This window comes from Phacochoerus africanus, chromosome 10 (assembly GCF_016906955.1).
Source record: "Phacochoerus africanus isolate WHEZ1 chromosome 10, ROS_Pafr_v1, whole genome shotgun sequence".
In the NCBI taxonomy this organism is placed as follows: domain Eukaryota; kingdom Metazoa; phylum Chordata; class Mammalia; order Artiodactyla; family Suidae; genus Phacochoerus; species Phacochoerus africanus.
Window position 1 is genome coordinate 135,653,492 of NC_062553.1, and position 18,307 is coordinate 135,671,798.

Below are 18,307 nucleotides of genomic sequence, written 5' to 3' on the forward strand. Positions count from 1 at the left end.
GCAGCACTAGGTGAGCCAGAGAAACCAAAACCTCAATGAACTCTTTTTGGATTAAAACAAAAAAATAAAACAAACTGTTAGGACTTTGGGAATAAAAAACAGTTCCATCTCTTCTCAGCAGCTGGATGAAGCCAGTACTTGTGAAATGGCAAATTCCTAGTAAAAGCATGGCGAAGTACTGAATGGTATCATGTGAAACATGAGTACCTTTCTGAAAAGGCTTATACACTATATACGCTTATTTTTGTTTTCAGATTAGAGTTGATCCTTGAACAACTCAGGGGTTAATTTGCTTGTAATTTGTGTCCCTTTTTTTTTAAATTACAACAATCATCACCACCAGATTTTTACAGCATTTCCATCCCACAGCCTCAGTGCATCCCCCCGCCCCCCAGCCTGTCTCATCTGGAAACCGTACGTTTTTCAAAGTCTGTGAGTCAGTATCTGTTCTGCAAAGAAGTTCATTGTGCCCTTTTTTTAGATTCCAGCAATCATCACGCCCACATTTTCGCAGTGTAATTAGCCTGTGATTTATTGCCAGCCTTCCCCTTCCACGGTTTCTCCACATCCTCAGATGCAATCCGCTTCAGACGCCGCAGTACAGTCATAGTTACTGTTGAAAATGTCTGCGAAGTTCAAAACTGTTTTGTTCAAGGGTCAACGATAATTTTCCTGTCAGAAGCACTTCCTTCCTAACCTCATTTGTCGTCTTCAAGTTTTGAAAGCATTATCAGATGAAAACAAAACGGAGTCTAAATGGCGAGTCTATAGATCTCCCCGGTCAGGGGCCATGGATAAGGTTTCATTAACAACGTCAGCCCAGGAGTTTGGTGGCTCAGCAGGGTAAGGATCCGGCATTGCCATTGCTGTGGCTCAGGTTGCAGCTATGGTACGGGTTCGATCCCTGGCTGAGGAGCTTGCCCATGCAGCAGGGGCAGCCAAACAAAACAAAACCAAACCAGACCGATGTCAGCCGAAGTGCTGCCCCTGATAGCTCACCCAGGACCTCCAGCTCCTGGCACTCTCTCCCATCACCAGAGAGTAAACAAGCCGGTCCCCCACGTGGGCCTGAGCCCCACCCTCTCTGTGGTTTGGCAGAATCTTCTGGACTCTGGTGCTTCTCCGTCCTTAGGCTCCAGAGTCTCTCTTGGGATTCCAGTTAGAGCCGCCGGCCCCTTAGGCATTGCTGCTTTTCCGCTTGGTGTATCCGGCCAAGGACACCAGACTCCCCAAGAGGCCAGCATCCCCTCCCCTCCCTTTCTCTGACACGCTGGTAGAGCAGTTCTCAAGCAGTATTTTTGGGCCCTGGTATTTTGCAGCGCTTTGGTGAAGGCGCTCTTTGGGTTTTTACTTGCTGGCTTCCTGTTCTCCGTGTGTTGGACGTGAAGCCCATAGGGGGAGGCGGGTAGAGAGGCTGGCTAAGAACCAGTCTCCTTTCTTACTTAAGATGGCACTCTCCTCGGACCACCGAGACTTTCTCCTGAGCCTGCATTGCTCTGCTCCTGACCTGAATGATCTCCCAGGGGACAGGGGCAGCCGCCACCGGCGCTTTCTTTCAGGTTCCCGTCCCTGGCAAGCGGGAACCTCCTGCAAGGGGCACATCTCAAGCCCAAGCTAAGATCCCTACTAAGTGAGGCTGGATTCCTGTTTCGATGAAACCACCCCCAGGCCAACCCCAGGGATGGAACTTGAGGTGGAGAGGCGGTGGGCGGTGGGCGGGGGAGGGAGGCTGAGGGGTGGGGGCGGGGCGGGGCGGCTGGGAAGCCTGTGGGGGCTCGGGGGGGTCCTTCGGCGCTTCACTCAGGTCTGCCTTCTCTCTGCAGAACGACATCTTCGAGTGGTCCAGGGACCACCGCGTCCACCACAAGTACTCGGAGACGGACGCTGACCCCCACAACGCCCGGCGCGGCTTCTTCTTCTCTCACATCGGGTGGCTGTTTGTCCGCAAGCACCGGGATGTCATCGAGAAGGGGAGGAAGCTGGACGTGAGCGACCTGCTGGCTGACCCTGTGGTCCGGTTCCAGAGAAAGTAAGTGAACCGGCACCCCCGGCCTCCCTCGGGGACGGGCTGCAGTGGCATCCCCAAGCCGCTCGCGCCGAAGCACCTGACGGTCGGGTCTTCTTGTTGGGATTTCCCTTGATCCCGCCTCTTTCGCTCATTGCGATTTCCCTCTTCCCCATTTGTTTGAATTGGGACTTGATTTTGGAATGGATTTCCTTTAAGCCCACTCGCCATTTCCTTTTCGACCCATCCGCCTGGCTGATTTCCTGGAATGTGACTGTCCTTTTTTTCGTGTTTCCCGGGAGGCGAGGAGGGCAGAGATGACTGCTTTATTTTGCAGATAGACTTGAGTCCAATGGGACTGGACTCTGTCTGGGGGCCCTGCTCTCTTCTCCCAGAATTCTCTTGGCTCAGCGTCTCCCCTCCCCCACTCCTGGCGGTGGAAGCCCCAGTAGGTTTCTGGGCAGAGACCCATGTAACAAAGAGCCCCAAGGTGCTTGTGTGCGCGAGTGGTGTCAGCTGAGCACATTCAGTCCGTGCGCATGTGCATCTATTTTCAACCAGAGGAGGCGAAAGACCCCTGTGATTATGCTGGCAAGTGGAGTGCGACCCCCCGTTCGCGTTTTAAGTAGGGAGCTGGCACGGGCTGTGTCCACGCGGGTCTGGAGCTGCAGAGTCAGCCACGATGAGAGCATTCCTGAATGGGTTCGTTGCCCCAGAGCAACGGATTTATGTGCAAAGAGGGACAGTTTTTGGGTCCACTCTGGTGGAGCCTTGAGATGATATGATGAACAAGGGGTCACTGGACACCATCTCCACTGAGAGGCAGGAGTCCTTTGAGGACTTATCCAAACAGTGTCTCCTGAAAATGGAAATAGAGGCTGGTCTTTGACGCAAGAGATCCTTGCATGAGAGGAAGGACGGCTTCGAGATGTACTCATCCCCACCCCAGCCTCTCCTCTGACCTGGAGCCAGTAGTAGCACATGGTGAGATGCCGGCTGGGGGAGACAGAGGCCCAGGCTCGTACTGACTCCCCACGTACCAGCGAAATGATTGACGGCTCCAAGGCTCTGTTTCAGCTGTAAAATGGGAATAACAGTAGTTCCCTATCTCTTACAGTTTAAGTAATGAGGATATAATGGGGAAAAAACATACTGGAAATGCCTGGCATGAAGTAAGAGCTTAGATCAGTGATGACTCCTTTTTTTTCCTTGGCCCTGCCTGCATACGGTATTGAACCTGTGCCACAGCAGCGACCCGAGCCGCTGCAGTGACAACACCACATCCTTAACCCACTAGGCCACCAGGGAACCCCAGCGATGACTCTTATGCCACAGGCAGCGGCTACTCCAGAGGATTCTGTGTCTTTCCAGCCCTGTCTTTTGTTGATTTCATCATAAGGTCTCTGTTTTCCCTCCGTACAGCTCTTTCAGGTGGATACAACTGGTATCCTTACCCAAAAGTTTATAGTAGAAAATAACGAGATATTTTTCAATGACCAATCACACAGTTGGTTGATTTTGAATTTTTTACCATGAGGATAACACAGGAAAATCTGCAAAATTCAGAAAAGTAGAAAGAAAACCATCCACAGTCCTGACGCATGAGCGCAGCCACTGTGCAGGTTCTGCAGCGTCTCCTTCTATATTTGATGCATATATTTGATATATTTTACATGACAGCAGTCATACTGCTTATGTAATTTCGTGCCTCGCTTTTTCGCTTCAGATTATCTTGTGGGCACCATTGTCCTGGGCTGCGTGAGTTCACCATTTGCGTGTCACGGTTTATTTAACCATCGCTCTACGCTGTACGTCATTTCCAATTTTGTGATACAAATGATGTTGCTCTCCAATTAGTAACGCCTTGGGACAATCAGACCTTAGATTAATTTGAAGAGCTCGGATGAGAAGAAGGCAGAGAGTCTTTTATTTTATTCATGAGAACTGAGCTGAATATAATAGTCTGGGTTTCTCTGACCATACAAATGGAAGATTTTTTTTTAAGTAAAATCTTTTCCCTTTTTAAAAAAATGTGGGAACCTGATTCATGAGGTGTATACTCGTGGCACATACGTCCAGAGACTATTTCTAAATGCAGGCAGAAGAACAAAGACGGTTTCAGTGTGTTCCCTGAAGAGTTATCTGAGGACATGTTTCATCACCAGGCCAGTGACCAGAGGAGGGTGCAGCTCTCAGGAGCCATCCAGCCATGTCGTCGCTCCACACGCATGACCGAGCTTCTGCTGGGAATCAGCGCTGAGGATACACCCTTAAAGACTGGTCTCAATCCCCCCGGAATTTGCAGACTAGCAGGGAACCCCCACATTAATGTACAGATAATTATACTCTAGAGAGGGATGTGCTATAATGAGGTAAAGTAAGATACCACAGGAACACAGAGAGGGGTCCCACCCTGCAGCCTGGAAGGAACTAGCCTCTAAGCCAAGACCTGAAAGCTGGGAGTTCCCGTCCTGGCTCAGCGGTAGCACACCTGACTAGTATCCATGAGGACCCAGGTTCAATCCCTGGCCTCGCTCAGTGGGTTAAGGATCCAATGTTGCTGTGGCTGTGGTGTAGGCTGGCAGGCACAGCTCCAATTCGACCCCTAGCCTGGGAACCTCCATATGTCGAGCGTGAGGCTCTAAAAAGACAAAAAAAAAAAAAGAGAGACCTGAAACTGAGAAGCAGTTCAGTGAAGAAGGGGCAGGGATATTTCTTACGTCTGTCGCTAGATAAAGCCATTGAACTTGAGAGCTGGGAGGGATCTTACAAATCAGCCAAGCCAGGCCTTCCATTCTTCCCGAGAAAACGGAGAAACAAAATGTAAACAGAAAGTTAGGGGCAGCGGTCCTGTCGGTCTGTTTGGGCTGCTGTGACAAGAGCGCTGTGGACTAGGTGTCTTACTACACAGGAGACGTTTATTGCTCGTGGTTTCGGAGGCTGGGAAGCCCAAGTGCAAGGCACCAGCAGCTTCCGTGTCCCCGCTCCGTGGGAGCGCGACGCCTGGTTCACGGATGGCCGTGCATACTGTGTCCTCACCTGGCAGGAGGGGGCTCTTGGGGGGCTCCTTTGCCAGGACCCTCATCCTGTTCACCCCCGAAGGCCTCATCGATTGAGGGTTCGGTTTCAACAGGGGGATCTGGGGAGGGGCGGGAACACAGCATTCAGTCTTTCCCAGGTACCCACGGCCCATCTCAGATTATTTGCTCAGCGTTTTGGATTTTGCTCTTGCTGTTTGCAAGGGGCTCCAGCAGTTCTCTGAAGTGGGGGTGGGCCCTCGGGGCCTTTGGTCCTTATCCAGCCCGGAGAAGGCGGAGATCTGAATTCCCAGATGCGGCTCGGGAGCACTGAGCTAAAGGCAGAGGGCTTCTTCCGAGACAACGAGAGGGTGGCATTTTCACGCCTGTGAAGCCAGTGCCACCCGGCTTGCCAGTCAGGCCCTGAGGAGTTAGGGGATGAGTCTTGGACTCGGGGCTGGAGGCTGGAGCCGTGGGTCCCAGCAGCATTGGTACCGCCACGCCGGGGTTCTGTTCTTGCTGCCCCAGGCTGAGTGGGGGGCTTCCTGAGAAGCCGAGAAAGGTGCCCAGCTCGTCTGGGGCCCAGCCCTGCACCCCATGTCTGGGTCCCCCTTAGAGAGCCCCCACCCACCCCACCCCACCCCGCCGCCGCCGCTGCCGAGCAGAATTCTCTCTCTGCTCCTCTGAGGACCAGGGTTTGCGGCTGACCCCAGCCCATCCCAGGGAGCAGTGTTTGTGCAAAGAGACCCAGCTGAACACTTGGAGCCTTTCCTCAAACGGGCAAATGTGTAAATGACAGAGACCCAGGATCGAGAGGCTCCTTCTTCAGCCAGGGCACCCGCACCGGCACTGCGGTTGGTTGATCTGTGCTTGGCCATCGCCATGGCAACGTACCAGCGAGAAGCTGGCCGCAGAGCCGGGCTTGGTCCACTTTCTCTTATACGGTCTAATAAAAGAGAGAAGACGGAGGCATTGTGGGCAACAGGAGAATAGCACAGTTCAAGCAACAGTTCCAACTTTTTGTCTACAAGATGGTTTTAGCAAGTCTGTTATAACACAGAGCTCCTGCTGTGGCTCAGCGGATTAAGAATCCAACATAGTGTCAGCAAGGATGCCAGGTGGGTCCCTGGCCTCGCTCATTGGGTTAAGGATCCAGCGTCGCCACGAGCTGTGGCAGAGGTCGAATGAGGCCCAGTTGCAGCTCTGATTCGACCCCCCAGCAAGGGAAATTCCATATGCTGCAGGTGTGGCCACAAGAAGAAACAATCAAATAAAACTAAACTTTTTTAAAAAAAGGCTGTTATACCAGGTAGTAAACTGGATCTCTTTAGGTTTTGCTTCATCAAGTTATGAGTGATGAAGAGGCAGGCATTAGGAGGTCCAAGGGAGAGAAGCCGGTGGTGTCACATTGAGACCGCGGCAGTTCAGGTCCCTGCCCTGGGTCCCTGTCCTGGGTCCTGTGCCCTCGAGGGCCTGCTCGTCCCCACGGGCTGAGGAGATCACAGGGAAGAGAGCGTGCCCTCTGGAACCTCCTCCCACTCCTAGACCGTGCCGTATGGTCCCAGGATCCTAGAATTCCCTGCCCAGATGGCTGAGCTCCCTGTCAGAGCCTCTGCCAGCCTGTCCTGGACTCTGTCCTTCTGGCAGGAAGTGTTTGCACCCAGGCCTGAAGCGTGGCCAAGAGACAGCATCGGGGCTGAGCTTAGAAGCAGGAGCTTGGATGTCCACACCAAAGCGGACAGGGCTAGAGTGGGAAGAGAAGGGTTTGGCCACAGGCTGGAGGGCTCTGCCTCTGCTCTGGGCCCGGGTCCCGCACATGTTAGGGGGTGAGGCTGCAAGAGGCTACTCATGAGGCTGAGAGTTGGGAATTGTGTTTGGCTTAAATAAGAGAGAAGTTTGTTTTTCTCATATATGAGGGAATTGTGGCGGTCCAGGTTATGGCAGCAGCACAGGGCCAGGAAAGAACTGGATTCTCTTTTTCTTAATGGCCATACCGACGGCCTAGGGAGGTTCCCGGGCTAGGGGTCAAATCAGAGCCGTAGCCACGGCAACACCAGATTCGGGCCGCATCTGTGACCTACATCACAGCTGTGGCAACACTAGATCCTTAAACCCACTGAGTGAGGCCAGAGATTGAACCTGCATCCTCGCAGAGACAACGTTGGGTCCTTATCCCACTGAGCCACAGTGGGAACTCCTATTTTATTTTATTGCTTTATTATTTTTGAGGGCTAGATTCTTTTATCTTTTCGCTCCATCGTTTTTAGCATGTTCGTTCTTTGGTTCTGTGGTCCAAGTTTATCACTAAAGCCCCACCCAAAAGGAAGTGGGGGGGAAGCCCTCTTCAGCTGAGTCAGTTCCTACAAGGAGCTTTCCCAGAAGACACACACACACAGCCCTCCGCGTACTCCTCGCTAACTGTGTTTGCACTCCAGGGAAGTTGGGAAATGCATTTGTTGATGTGTCGCACCCTGAATGAAATCCTGGTTTCATTGCTACAGAAGAAAGAGTGGATTGATAAGGGTAAGCAGTTAGCGGTCACTGCCGTAGTTACTTGTTCAGCCTTGAGCAAAATGATTGGCTATCCCGAGCCACTCGATCTTAGAGCATTTTTTATAAAGCAAGTAGAGAGCCTGTCTCCCTTTAGTGAGCAGGAAGCCAAATCTCAAATGGCTCTTCTCAGACAGCGGAATGAGGACCGAATCCGGAAGCTGTTTCTCCTAATGCTTTGCTTATCCCCTTGATTCCCATCTTAGCTAAGGAATTCCTCTAGGAGTTACAAGCAGACACTGCCATGCATTGTTGAAGTAACTGACCAGGAAGCCAGTCTAGTCCAAACACAGGAGAACAAGGCCCCTGGCTCGTTGTCATGGTGATGGGAAAAGCTAAGGGAAGATGGCTGGAAGGGTTCAGACGAGGAAAGCGCTTGTTTTTGTGCCCTGGGAAGAGATGAAGATGTGTAAATCTGGCCATTCCAGGAAAACAAAATATGAAATTTTTTTTCCTTGAATAATTTTCTCTGCATCCAGTTGTAGTTGCCAGGAATTAAATGTCTGAATTTTAGAGGTCCAAGGACTTGATAAAAAATCAACCCAAGAGGCGTTAGCCGTGTTTAGTTCGATCCCTTTTGTTAGAAGTCGCTCACAAAGGTCAAACCTCCCTTCGCTGTCCATGTGAAACTGTTGGTCTTTCTGAGGAGACTTTGCTGTAGCCCAAGCAGCTGAGTGATCCTCTGGGATACAGGGCAGAGACGATTCAATATTGCAGTGGCAATACCAACACCAAAACTTCCCTCTTTTAGCAGCTAAAAACTTAGACCCAGGAGAAACCAGTGTGGCATGTAATTCAAGAGCTCATTTTGACTTTTAAAAAATTTCCAAGTCAAAATATCATTTGTTTGCCTCTGTAAGAGGTACTTTTCCTACTAGGTCTTTGGGAGAGCTTGCCTCTGTGTGTGTCTGTGTGTTTATGAAAATACATCAGTTCCTTTAGTATCATTCTCCTCCCCCAATGACCGTCCATTTCTGTGTGTGAAAGTCCCCTGGCAAGAAGAGGAGACTTTTTCTCAAATGTCTGGACTCTGACTACTTCAGTCACGAGCGTGTTAGACCTATGAATGACCCGGTGTCAGTGGATTCTGGAACTGCGCTTTGCAAAGTGTGATCGTAGCTTCATTGTTGATGGTGACAAAGGCACCTTCCCCTTGGAATCACTTCAGTAGCCAATAACAGCTGCCAGTTATTAACCGCACACTCTGCGCTTCCATTATATCTTTATCACTGATCCTTTGAATAACTCGGTCATGTAGGCGGTGGTACCTGGATTCTGGACTTGAATTCTCAAGATTCTGGCTCCCCAGGGCCTTGATTAACCAAGTCAAAAAAGAGTAGCATATGTTTGCATTAAATTATTCTTTCCCGAGTACAATATTGCTGTACTACCAAAACTTATCTAGAAATCTTATCTAGTTTTAATGTAAATTTTAAATAATTATGTAGATGTCAAGGTTAGATTAGGTTGACATTTGAAAGATTAGACTCACGAGATGAAAGATACTTTAGTGCAAGTAGATAATCATTCTCAGTAGTAGGTAGATGTTATCAGTTCCTGGTTCTCATTCTAGACCATGTTGAAAATACTCTTTTTGTATTTTCTCGGGATAAACAAATAATACTTCAAGTCAGGTGTATGGCTCCAGCCTCAAGGCTGCAGCCCATAGAGAGAGTTATCAACAACCCTTATAAGAGGCTTCTATTTAATCTTTATTTATTTTCTGAAAAGTTACATCTATTACCGTTGGCTGATGCATCAAAGAAAAATTCTCCTTTTGCCTTTTTTTGTCTCTTCTTTACATATAGTAGGGCAAAAAAAAAAAAAGTGGGAAAAAATCTCTCATAATAGTTCATTTTCTAGTCATTATTTCTTCCAAAAGTTTACCTTTTAAAATTTCTCTAACCACTTGAAATCTGTACATTACCTTTTAAAAATATTGAAACAGAGCATAAGAATAAATCTATTTTTAGTACACAATGTAAGTTCATTGCAGAAAATTCAAAAAAATGCAAATAAGCCTTATAAAGTATAAAATAATTTGCAATACTTCCAACTTAGAAGAAAATTAGTTAAAATTTTAATGTATAACCTTCCAGAATTTTTTTTAATGATCAGTGTGCTATGCTTTCTTGCTGCAAAAGTGTATTCATACATACTCTATATACTATTTAAAAGTGAATAAAATTAGAACAAATGTATTTAATATTTACCTTCATTATCTCATTTCCAGCCTCTGGTGTGTGTGTGTGTGTGTGTCCTAATTTCCAGTTGATACCATTCTTCGGTCTGAAGAACCTCCTTTACAATTTCTTGTACCACAGGTCTATTGGCAATTAATTCTCCGCTCTTGTTTATCTGAAGGTCTTTATTTTACCTTCGTCTTTGAAAGGTATTTTTACTGGACATAAAAATTCTGGATTGGCAGGTTTTTTTCGCTTAGTGTGCTAAGATGTCAGTCTTATCTTGCATCATATCTGAAAAGTCTGCTGAGATTCTTAGCATTATTCTCTGCATGAACGGTTCTTTTTCTCACCTTCAAGTTTCTTTATCTCTGATTTTAAGCATTTCATTCTTATGTGCATAGGTTTGGGTTTTTTTGGGGGGGGGCAGGGAGGGTGCTAACCTGCTTGAGATTCCTTGGGCTTCGGGAACTGTGACTTGCTGTTTTTTGTTAATTTTTGAAAATTCTTGCTCATTATCTCTTCAAATTATTATTTTTTTAAGGCCACACCCATGGCATATGGAAGTTTCCAGGCTAGAGGTCAAATCGGAGCTACAGCTGCCGGCTTGCACCACAGCCACAGCAACTTGGGATCTAAGCCATATCTGCGACCTACACCACAGCTCATGGCAATGCTGGGTCCTTAACCCACTGAGCAAGGCCAGGGATCAAACTTACAGCCTCAGAGATCCTTGTTGGGTTTGTTAACTGCTGAGCCACAAAGGGAATTCCCTCTTCAAATTATTTTCGACCGGAGTTCCCATCGTGGCGCAGTGGTTAACGAATCCGACTAGGAACCATGAGGTTGCGGGTTCGGTCCCTGCCCTCGCTCAGTGGGTTAACGATCCGGTGTTGCCGTGAGTTGTGGTGTAGGTTGCAGACGTGGCTCGGATCCCACGTTGCTGTGGCTCTGGTGTAGGCCGGTGCCTACAGCTCTGACTCGATCCCTAGCCTGGGAACCTCCATATGCCACGGGAGCGGCCCAAGAAATAGCTAAAAAGACAAATAATAATAATAATTGTCGACCTTGTTTTCTCTCTCTCCTTCTTCTTCTGGGACTGATTTCACAGGTGTTGTCCCATTTGATGTTCCACATTTCTAGAGGTGCAGTTCTGTTTAATTATCTCATTTTTATGTTTATATTTTAGTTTGAATGATTTCTATTGACATATCTTCAAGTTCATAAAATCTTTCCTCAGCTGTATCTGGCCTACCAGTAAGATTATCAAAGAAATTCATCTTTCTAATGTACAGCATTTGCATCTGACATTTTCACACCTTCTCTTTGCTGAAATTGCCCATCTGTTCATGCATATTGTCTACCTTTTCCACTAGATCCCTTTAGTACATTAATTATAGTTATTTTAAAGTCCCTATGGGATAGTTGCAACATCTGGGTCATCTTTGAGTCTGGTTCTATTGGTTACGTATCTCTTGATAATTCTTTTCATAATTTTTTGGCCACGCCTGTGGCATGCAAAGTTCTGGGGCCAGGGACTGAGCCCACCCCACAGCTGCGACCCGAGCCACAGCAGTGACAGTGCTGGATGCTCTCTGTGCCACCAGAGAGCTCCTTTTTCATAATTTTTAATTATATGCTAGACGTCATGTCTGGAAGAACAGAGAAGCTAGGGTAAATATCATTTATTCTTGAGAATGAGCACATCTGTTCTTCTTTTAGGCCATCAGTGTGTGAGGGGGTGGCAGAGGGTAAATGTTGAGTCAGTGAATCAGGAGGGGAGCTGGGTTTGGGGTTTGTTGTTGCTATGGTTACCTTTAGCGCCCCACAGACCTCAGTGGATGGCTGCCGTTACTGTGTGTTTGTACAGTGGAGTCGGAGCTGCTGGAGGAGTTTTCTAAGCATTTATGCTTTACCTTCAGCTTTCAGCTGTCTGCACACCTGCACACAGAATAGATCTCTCTCTGCATTCTTGCCCCTAACCCTAGGCATGGGAGTTAGGGGTACATGTCTGTTTCTCCGGGCATGGCTGGTTGTGGGGATGTGGGGCGTCTTTGTCCTGGCTCTGATCAGTCTTAGGCAAGCCCTGTGTGCCTGGACCTTGGAGTTAAGGCTCTCTGAGCACCCCTGCCTCTCCCCTCAGTAAGAGACCTGCTTTGGAGCAGTGCAGGATCCTGGGCCTTAACCTGTGGGCAAAAGGTTTTTGCTTCCACCCATCCCTCAGGGCCATGGCCCTTTGCTTTTGCCTGGGGCCTGAGAGTTTTCTACTTCTCCCTCAAAGACAAGCAGCTTTTGCTTCTATTCTTCTGCTAGAGGCCAGAGGGATTTCTTCCCTCCCCCAGCAGCTTAAGACTTTTGTTTTGCAAGAGAAGGCTCTGGGGAAGAAGGCGAGGCTGGCTTGTCTCCCAGCAGCAGCTGCGTGTCTGTGTCACCTCCTGCATGTCTGTGCCGTGGAGGGGGGCTCTCTCTAGCCTCTTGTTTTGCCTCTAACCTTTCTTGGGACCATCCAGTACAGGTCTGTAGAAAGGAGTTTGAGAATGAGTACAAATTCCCTTGTGTCTGAGGCTCAAAGCTATTCCACACTGACACACAAGCACACACGTGGCCTTTAAGGGTGTGTTAAATGTTTAGCTGCTTATAGGGTGGCTACCTCTTTTCCCAGTGCTCTGTCAAAAGGGAAGCTGCTCTGGGATGGACTTATCACTCTTTGGAATTCAATTTGCTGGGTTGCCTTGTGACCTCACCTCTCTGGTGGGCTCCAGAGAAGTCATTATTTTGTAAATTACCCAGCTTTTTCTCATCATTCAGATGGAAACAACACTCTCTGTGGACTTTGTGCATCCTAAGTAGAAGCAGAGCCCCGTCCTGTTTTATAATCTGCAGTTTTCACTTAATGGAATAGGGTGACGTCTTCCTGGTTTTAATGCCTGCTTAGGATCTCATGGCGAAGATGTATCATAATTATTTCTGGTGAACAATGAAAGATTTACACCCCTTTAAAAATTATTATAGCAATGCTATGATAAACCAGTTCGTGAGTAAATCTTTGGCTGTGATGCTTTCCTTTGACTAAAGTCAGAGTTGCCGAGTCAAATAATGTCTGAAACTCAGCTTTTGATACTCATCGTTGTAATGAAATTGCACATCTTTGATTCCTAGTGAGGCTCTCCATGTGTTCATTTATTTGGAGCCATTTGCCCTTTAAGAGAGACATACAATTATTTCCCCCCACAGTTCTCTCTTTGTTGTTGTTGTTGTTGTTATTGTTATTGTTGTTGTTGTTGCTATTTCTTGGGCCGCTCCTGCGGCCTATGGAGGTTCCCAGGCTAGGGGTCCAATTGGAGCCGTAGCCACCGGCCTACGCCAGAGCCACAGCAACGCGGGATCCGAGCCGCGTCTGCAACCTACACCACAGCTCACGGCAACGCCGGATCGTTAACCCACTGAGCAAGGGCAGGGACGGAACCCGCAACCTCATGGTTCCTAGTCGGATTCGTTAACCACTGCGCCAGGACGGGAACTCCCCCCCACAGTTCTAAATCTGCAATTAGCCAAATAGCAAAGGTACCATCTCCTCATCTCTCTCTTTGTGTTGCTGAAGCGAGAGAGCTGATGAAGTGAGGTGACAAAGCCTACTTTTCTCTCCAGAATCCTCCTGCCTGTCATGGAACAAGAAGGTAGAATAGGAGTCGTGGCTCAGTGGTTAAGGAATCTGACTAGGAGCCATGAGGTTTCGGGTTTGATCTCTGGCCTCGCTCAGCGCAGTGGGTTAGGGATCCGGCGTTGCCTTGAGCTGTGGTCTAGGTCGCAGACTTGGCTCGGGTCTGGTGTGGCTGTGGCTCTGGCGTAGGCCGGCGGCTACAGCTCCGATTCGACCCCTAGCCTGGGACCCTCCATGTGCCACAGGTGCAGCCCTAGAAAAGACATACAAGAAAAGAAAAGAAGGTAGGATAGTCACAAATGGATCTGATGTCTAGACAGGTACATTCGCATATGTGGTATGTTACATGTCTGTTCTTACTCTCCTCCGTGGTCTGAGCTGGGATATGTTAGGATACAGGTAATGACAGTCGTTTTGCTGCTGTTTGGCTTCCTGCAAGGTTCTCTAGTTTATTACCCCAGCTACTCTCCACATTTATCCAGCTAGTACGCCTCACACTAAGCTAGAAAGAGAGGAACAAAGGAGAAGCTGTTTAGACAAGAGGCATCCGAAGCCACCAAGGCACATATTTAAAGTAAGAAGTAGACTAGTTAACTGGAAACAAGACGAGGTAACTGGAAACAAATCCATTACTTAGTCGTCCAACGTGTAGTTCTTGCCATGAAATGATTGCAAAATTAATGTCTTTGCGACACAGCTCTTTTGTGAAAACTTTGAGTGAGGCTGAGGCCCTTTTAAAATTGAAAGCATGTGATGCATGATATTTGTGAAGCTGAAATACAGTTTCTCCCTCACTGATGCCAACTGCTGATGGTGGCGGATCATGGAGGCCCCCCCTCCGTTGACAGTTAAAGTGAAAAGAGCGTCTTAAGTGATGAATTTGTTAGTAGCTGTTCCGTTACCCAGAATGAACGTTTAGATTATAGTCCTGAAAGTCTGTCACGTCGGAGCTACTAGGGAGCTTTTCCTTTGAGAGAATGTGTTTTAATCCCTAAGTCCCCGTGTCACCGTGTTACAGCCTGGTGAAGGTGTCATGCAATGACTGGGTTGAGAGACGGAAGGGCTTGTTATTGACTGCCGTCCCCCGAAGCCCTGGAGAAAGTAAACCCTTGCTGGACAGACCTGGGCTGAATTCTCAGCCATTTCCCCTGATCTTTTGCGGCGCCGAGGATGTCCAGAGGCAAGGGCGGGCTCTCAGCCACAAGGCTGCACCGTGAGATGCTCTGTGCGTTGCGTCCAGGATGCGTATTGAAAAGCAGCCCTCATGTGGTGCAGGGTTAGGTACTCACCGAAGCTGTGCCTTAAAACAAATTGAAGTCCGGTTGGTCCACAGTGCTGCACTTGTTTCTGGCGTACAGCACAGTGACTCGGTTACACATGTATTCGTGTGTTTGCGGGTGTGTTCTTTTTCATACTCTTTTCCGTTGTGGTGTATCACAGGCTACTGAATATAGTTTCCTGAGCTAAACAGCAGGACCTTGTTGTTTGCCTGTTCTGCATATGATCGTTTGCACCTGCTGATCCCAAACTCCGGTCCATCCCTCCACCCCTCCCCGCCCCTGCTCCCCTTGGCAGCTGCCAGTCTGTTCTCTGTGTCTGTGAGTCCAAACAGTGCTTCTCGCTGCCTCATGTCCCTCATATGTCCCTGGAGACATTCTGAAGGTCGGAAGAGAGGCGCAAGAGTGAGGCTTGTGACGTTACATAATGTAGCAGTGGTGACACTGCACATGCATGTATTGATGCCTTTACATTAAACAACAGAAGTGCCTTCAGAAGCCGAAGCACTTTCTAGCCGTGTAAGCGCAGGCAGAAGGACGATCTTTGTTACCCTGGGTCACTCTTCAGTCAGTCGCTCGATACAAGGAGGCAGCTGCAGAAAGGTGACACAAAGTCCCGGCATCAGAAGATGCACGTCTGCCGTTCTCTGAGCGTCTGCTTCCGCGCCCATCGACTGGTGAGCGTGGTGATGCCTACCTGGTGAAGTTACCGGGTGAATGGACTAGTTCACTCATCTGAGCGTGCTCTTCACAGGGGAGAGGCGCACTTGGTGTGTGTGTGCCATTAACCCCACACACAGCGCGCTCTGGGGCCATCCCGCTGACGCAGACCGGAGCTTAAAAGCCCCTTCGCAGGTCCAGTTTTCCCAGCATCAGAGCCATTGAGTTCTGAGCTGCCCGGTCTCCAGGTACGTCTTCATGGGTGAACACACAAGTGGCCTCTGAAGCTTAAAACCCAGAGTGTGTGTCTCTTCCTTCCATTCTACTCGACGTTCCCCCGAACATGGACCTCTGGGTCGCTGACTTGGATGGTCCCTGTCTGTGGCGCTCCCCCCCCCACACACCCCTTCCAGCTGATGCACAAACAGCTTTCAGCAAGCTTGGCTCCAGTTCCCTCATCAACTCCCGGCCTTCACCAGAACGAACAAACTCTAGGCCGAGGGACACTGTTGATTTGCTGCTGACGTTTCGCCCCAACCTCGGAAAGTTGCCTTTTTTCCATTTCAGCGAAATCCCTGTTCTTTCCTTTTTGGTCACTGCTCAGTCTTGGGCCTCAAGAATCCTTCCTGCTCTGCCGCAAGCCGCCTGCAACACTTGGCATCTTCCCACGGCTTTCGGTTTTGCAAAATTATTTCTACCTTTGTTTCCATCATAATTGTGCCCCTTTTTTACAGCTTTTTTTTTTTTTTAAACTGCTACACCTGCAGCATATGGACGTTTCCAGGCCAGTGACTGAATCGGAGGGTCAGCTGCCACCTACACCACAGCTGCAGCAATGCCAGATCCTTTAACCCACTGCGCTAGCCCTCGGGATCGAACCTGCACCTCTGCAGCGACCTCAGCTGCTACAGTCAGGTTCTTAACCTGTCCCGCCACATTGGGAACTCCTTTGCTGTCTTTTAAAGATACTCACGCCTTGGAGTTCCCGTCGTGGCGCAGTGGTTAACGAATCCAACTAGGAATCACGAGGTTGCAGGTTCGGTCCCTGCCCTTGCTCAGTGGGTTAACGATCCGGCGTTGCCGTGATCTGTGGTGTAGGTTGCAGACGCGGCTCAGATCTTGCGTTGCTGTGGCTCTGGCGTAGGCCGGCGGCTACAGCTCCGATTCAACCCCTAGCCTGGGAACCTCCATATGCCACTGGAGCGGCCCAAGAAATGGCAAAAAGACAAAAAAAAAGAAAAGAAAAGAAAAGATACTCACGCCTTTTACACTTTTGAGACTGATGGTGTTACTGATGTTCACAAAACATCTCAGGATGGAGCACAAGCCCGGCTAGCTTGCCCCTGACTAGTGGCGAGTGGTAGAGGGGGACGGTGGACGGTGAGTGGTAGTGGGCTTGCTCGGGCTGCTGACCCAGAGGAAGGTGGGGGCAAGGCCAGATCCCTAACCCACAGAGCGAGGCCAGGGATCGAACCTGCGTCCTCATGGATACGAGTCGGGTTCATTATGGCTGAGCCACAACCGGAGCTCTGGAAGAGATGGTTCTTTATAACTGGCAGGTGAAGGCCTTCGCCTAATATTCTCGTTCTCCGGAAACATTCTATCCGTTTGTCGAAACCTCTGTCAGTAAATGTTTACAGGTTTCTAAATATAGATCTTGCATGTTCTTTGTTCGGTTCATTCTTAGGTATTCTGGATTTTTATTGTTAGAGTTAAAATTGCTGCATTTTTATGCCGGGGACAGGGAATGGATGCTCAGATACCTTAACTTACCCTTCCTGGATATCCCGAGCAAACAGCAGGACTGTCAAATTGCCCAGATTTCTTTTGAAATGTCACTGGGACCCCTACCTGGAGAGGATGCTGAGGCTGTTACCCAAAGGCGTCCTGGCAGGAAGCAGAGGGCCCCAACCCAGCTCCACCATCGAGAGCTTGGCTGGCTTCATCGGCCTGAGGAAGTAAAAATGCGCCCTCCTCCCCTCCTTGCTGTTCTTAAAGAAACGCATCTGTGGGCTCAGAAAATTCAAGCATGAATGAACGGAAGTTCCCATTGTGGCTCAGTGGTAACAAACCCAGCTATTATCTATGGGGACGCAGGTTTGATCCCTGGCCTCACTCAGTGGGTTAAGGATCCGGGATTGCCATGAGCTGTGGTATAGATCACAGAAGCGGTTCAGATTTGGAGTTGCTGTGGCTGTGGTGTAGGCCGGCAGCTGTAGCTCCGATTCGACCCCTAGCCTGAGAACTTCCACATCCCGCAGGTGCAGCCCTTAAAAATACAAAAAAAAAAAAAAAAGAATGAATGAATGAGAGTGTAGGATAATTCCTGGGAAGGATATCTCATGGCAAAGGGTGCTTGAAGAGCTAAATTTTTAGTGTAAAATGCCCAAACCACAAGGATTAAAAAGGATGAATTCCCCATGAAAGACCAAAGAAATCACAGCCCACCTTCCGAGGAAACCCTTATCAGATATCAGCTCCGAACTGGCTCCCTGTCCAAGTCGCTTCTTTTTCCTCATACTGCCTTTTTTCATATGAAAAAATAACCAAACTGTCACACAGACACAAAGAGTCTTGGCGCTGAGATCATGTGATTTGCCCAAACATGGTCACTGGCGCAGCTAAACCGTGCTATCTCTGCTGACATCTGGCTTTCCCTCAAAACCTCCCCTCATCTTGTCTCTCATTTCAAAGTAGAGAAAACTAATTCCTCAGATGTCCTAACTCTCAGGAGATTTCGACAAACCCTGTACGTATGTATTTGTTTCAATATAAATAAACAGGCTTTCAAATTCTGCCCAACTAAGAATCTGGATTCTTAGGATGATGAAAATTTTGATTTGCAAACTCTCAGAGAGCCAGCGTGCGCTCTGCTGGATTGAGAAAGCAGCAGCTCTTAGGTGACTGTGATAACTGCACTTCAAGGCAAGAACGCGATATTAAAGCCTCAGAAT

At 48.7% G+C, this 18,307-nt stretch overlaps 1 protein-coding gene across 1 annotated transcript in view; it reads left to right on the top strand.

Annotated features, from left to right (window-relative positions):
- Positions 1–18,307, top strand: part of SCD5 (stearoyl-CoA desaturase 5) — a 129,083-nt gene that overhangs the window by 88,103 nt on the left and 22,673 nt on the right. The window contains exon 3 of the mRNA XM_047799011.1: positions 1,824–2,029. Coding sequence (XP_047654967.1) covers positions 1,824–2,029 — 206 coding nt within the window. The remainder of the gene's footprint in view (positions 1–1,823; positions 2,030–18,307) is intronic.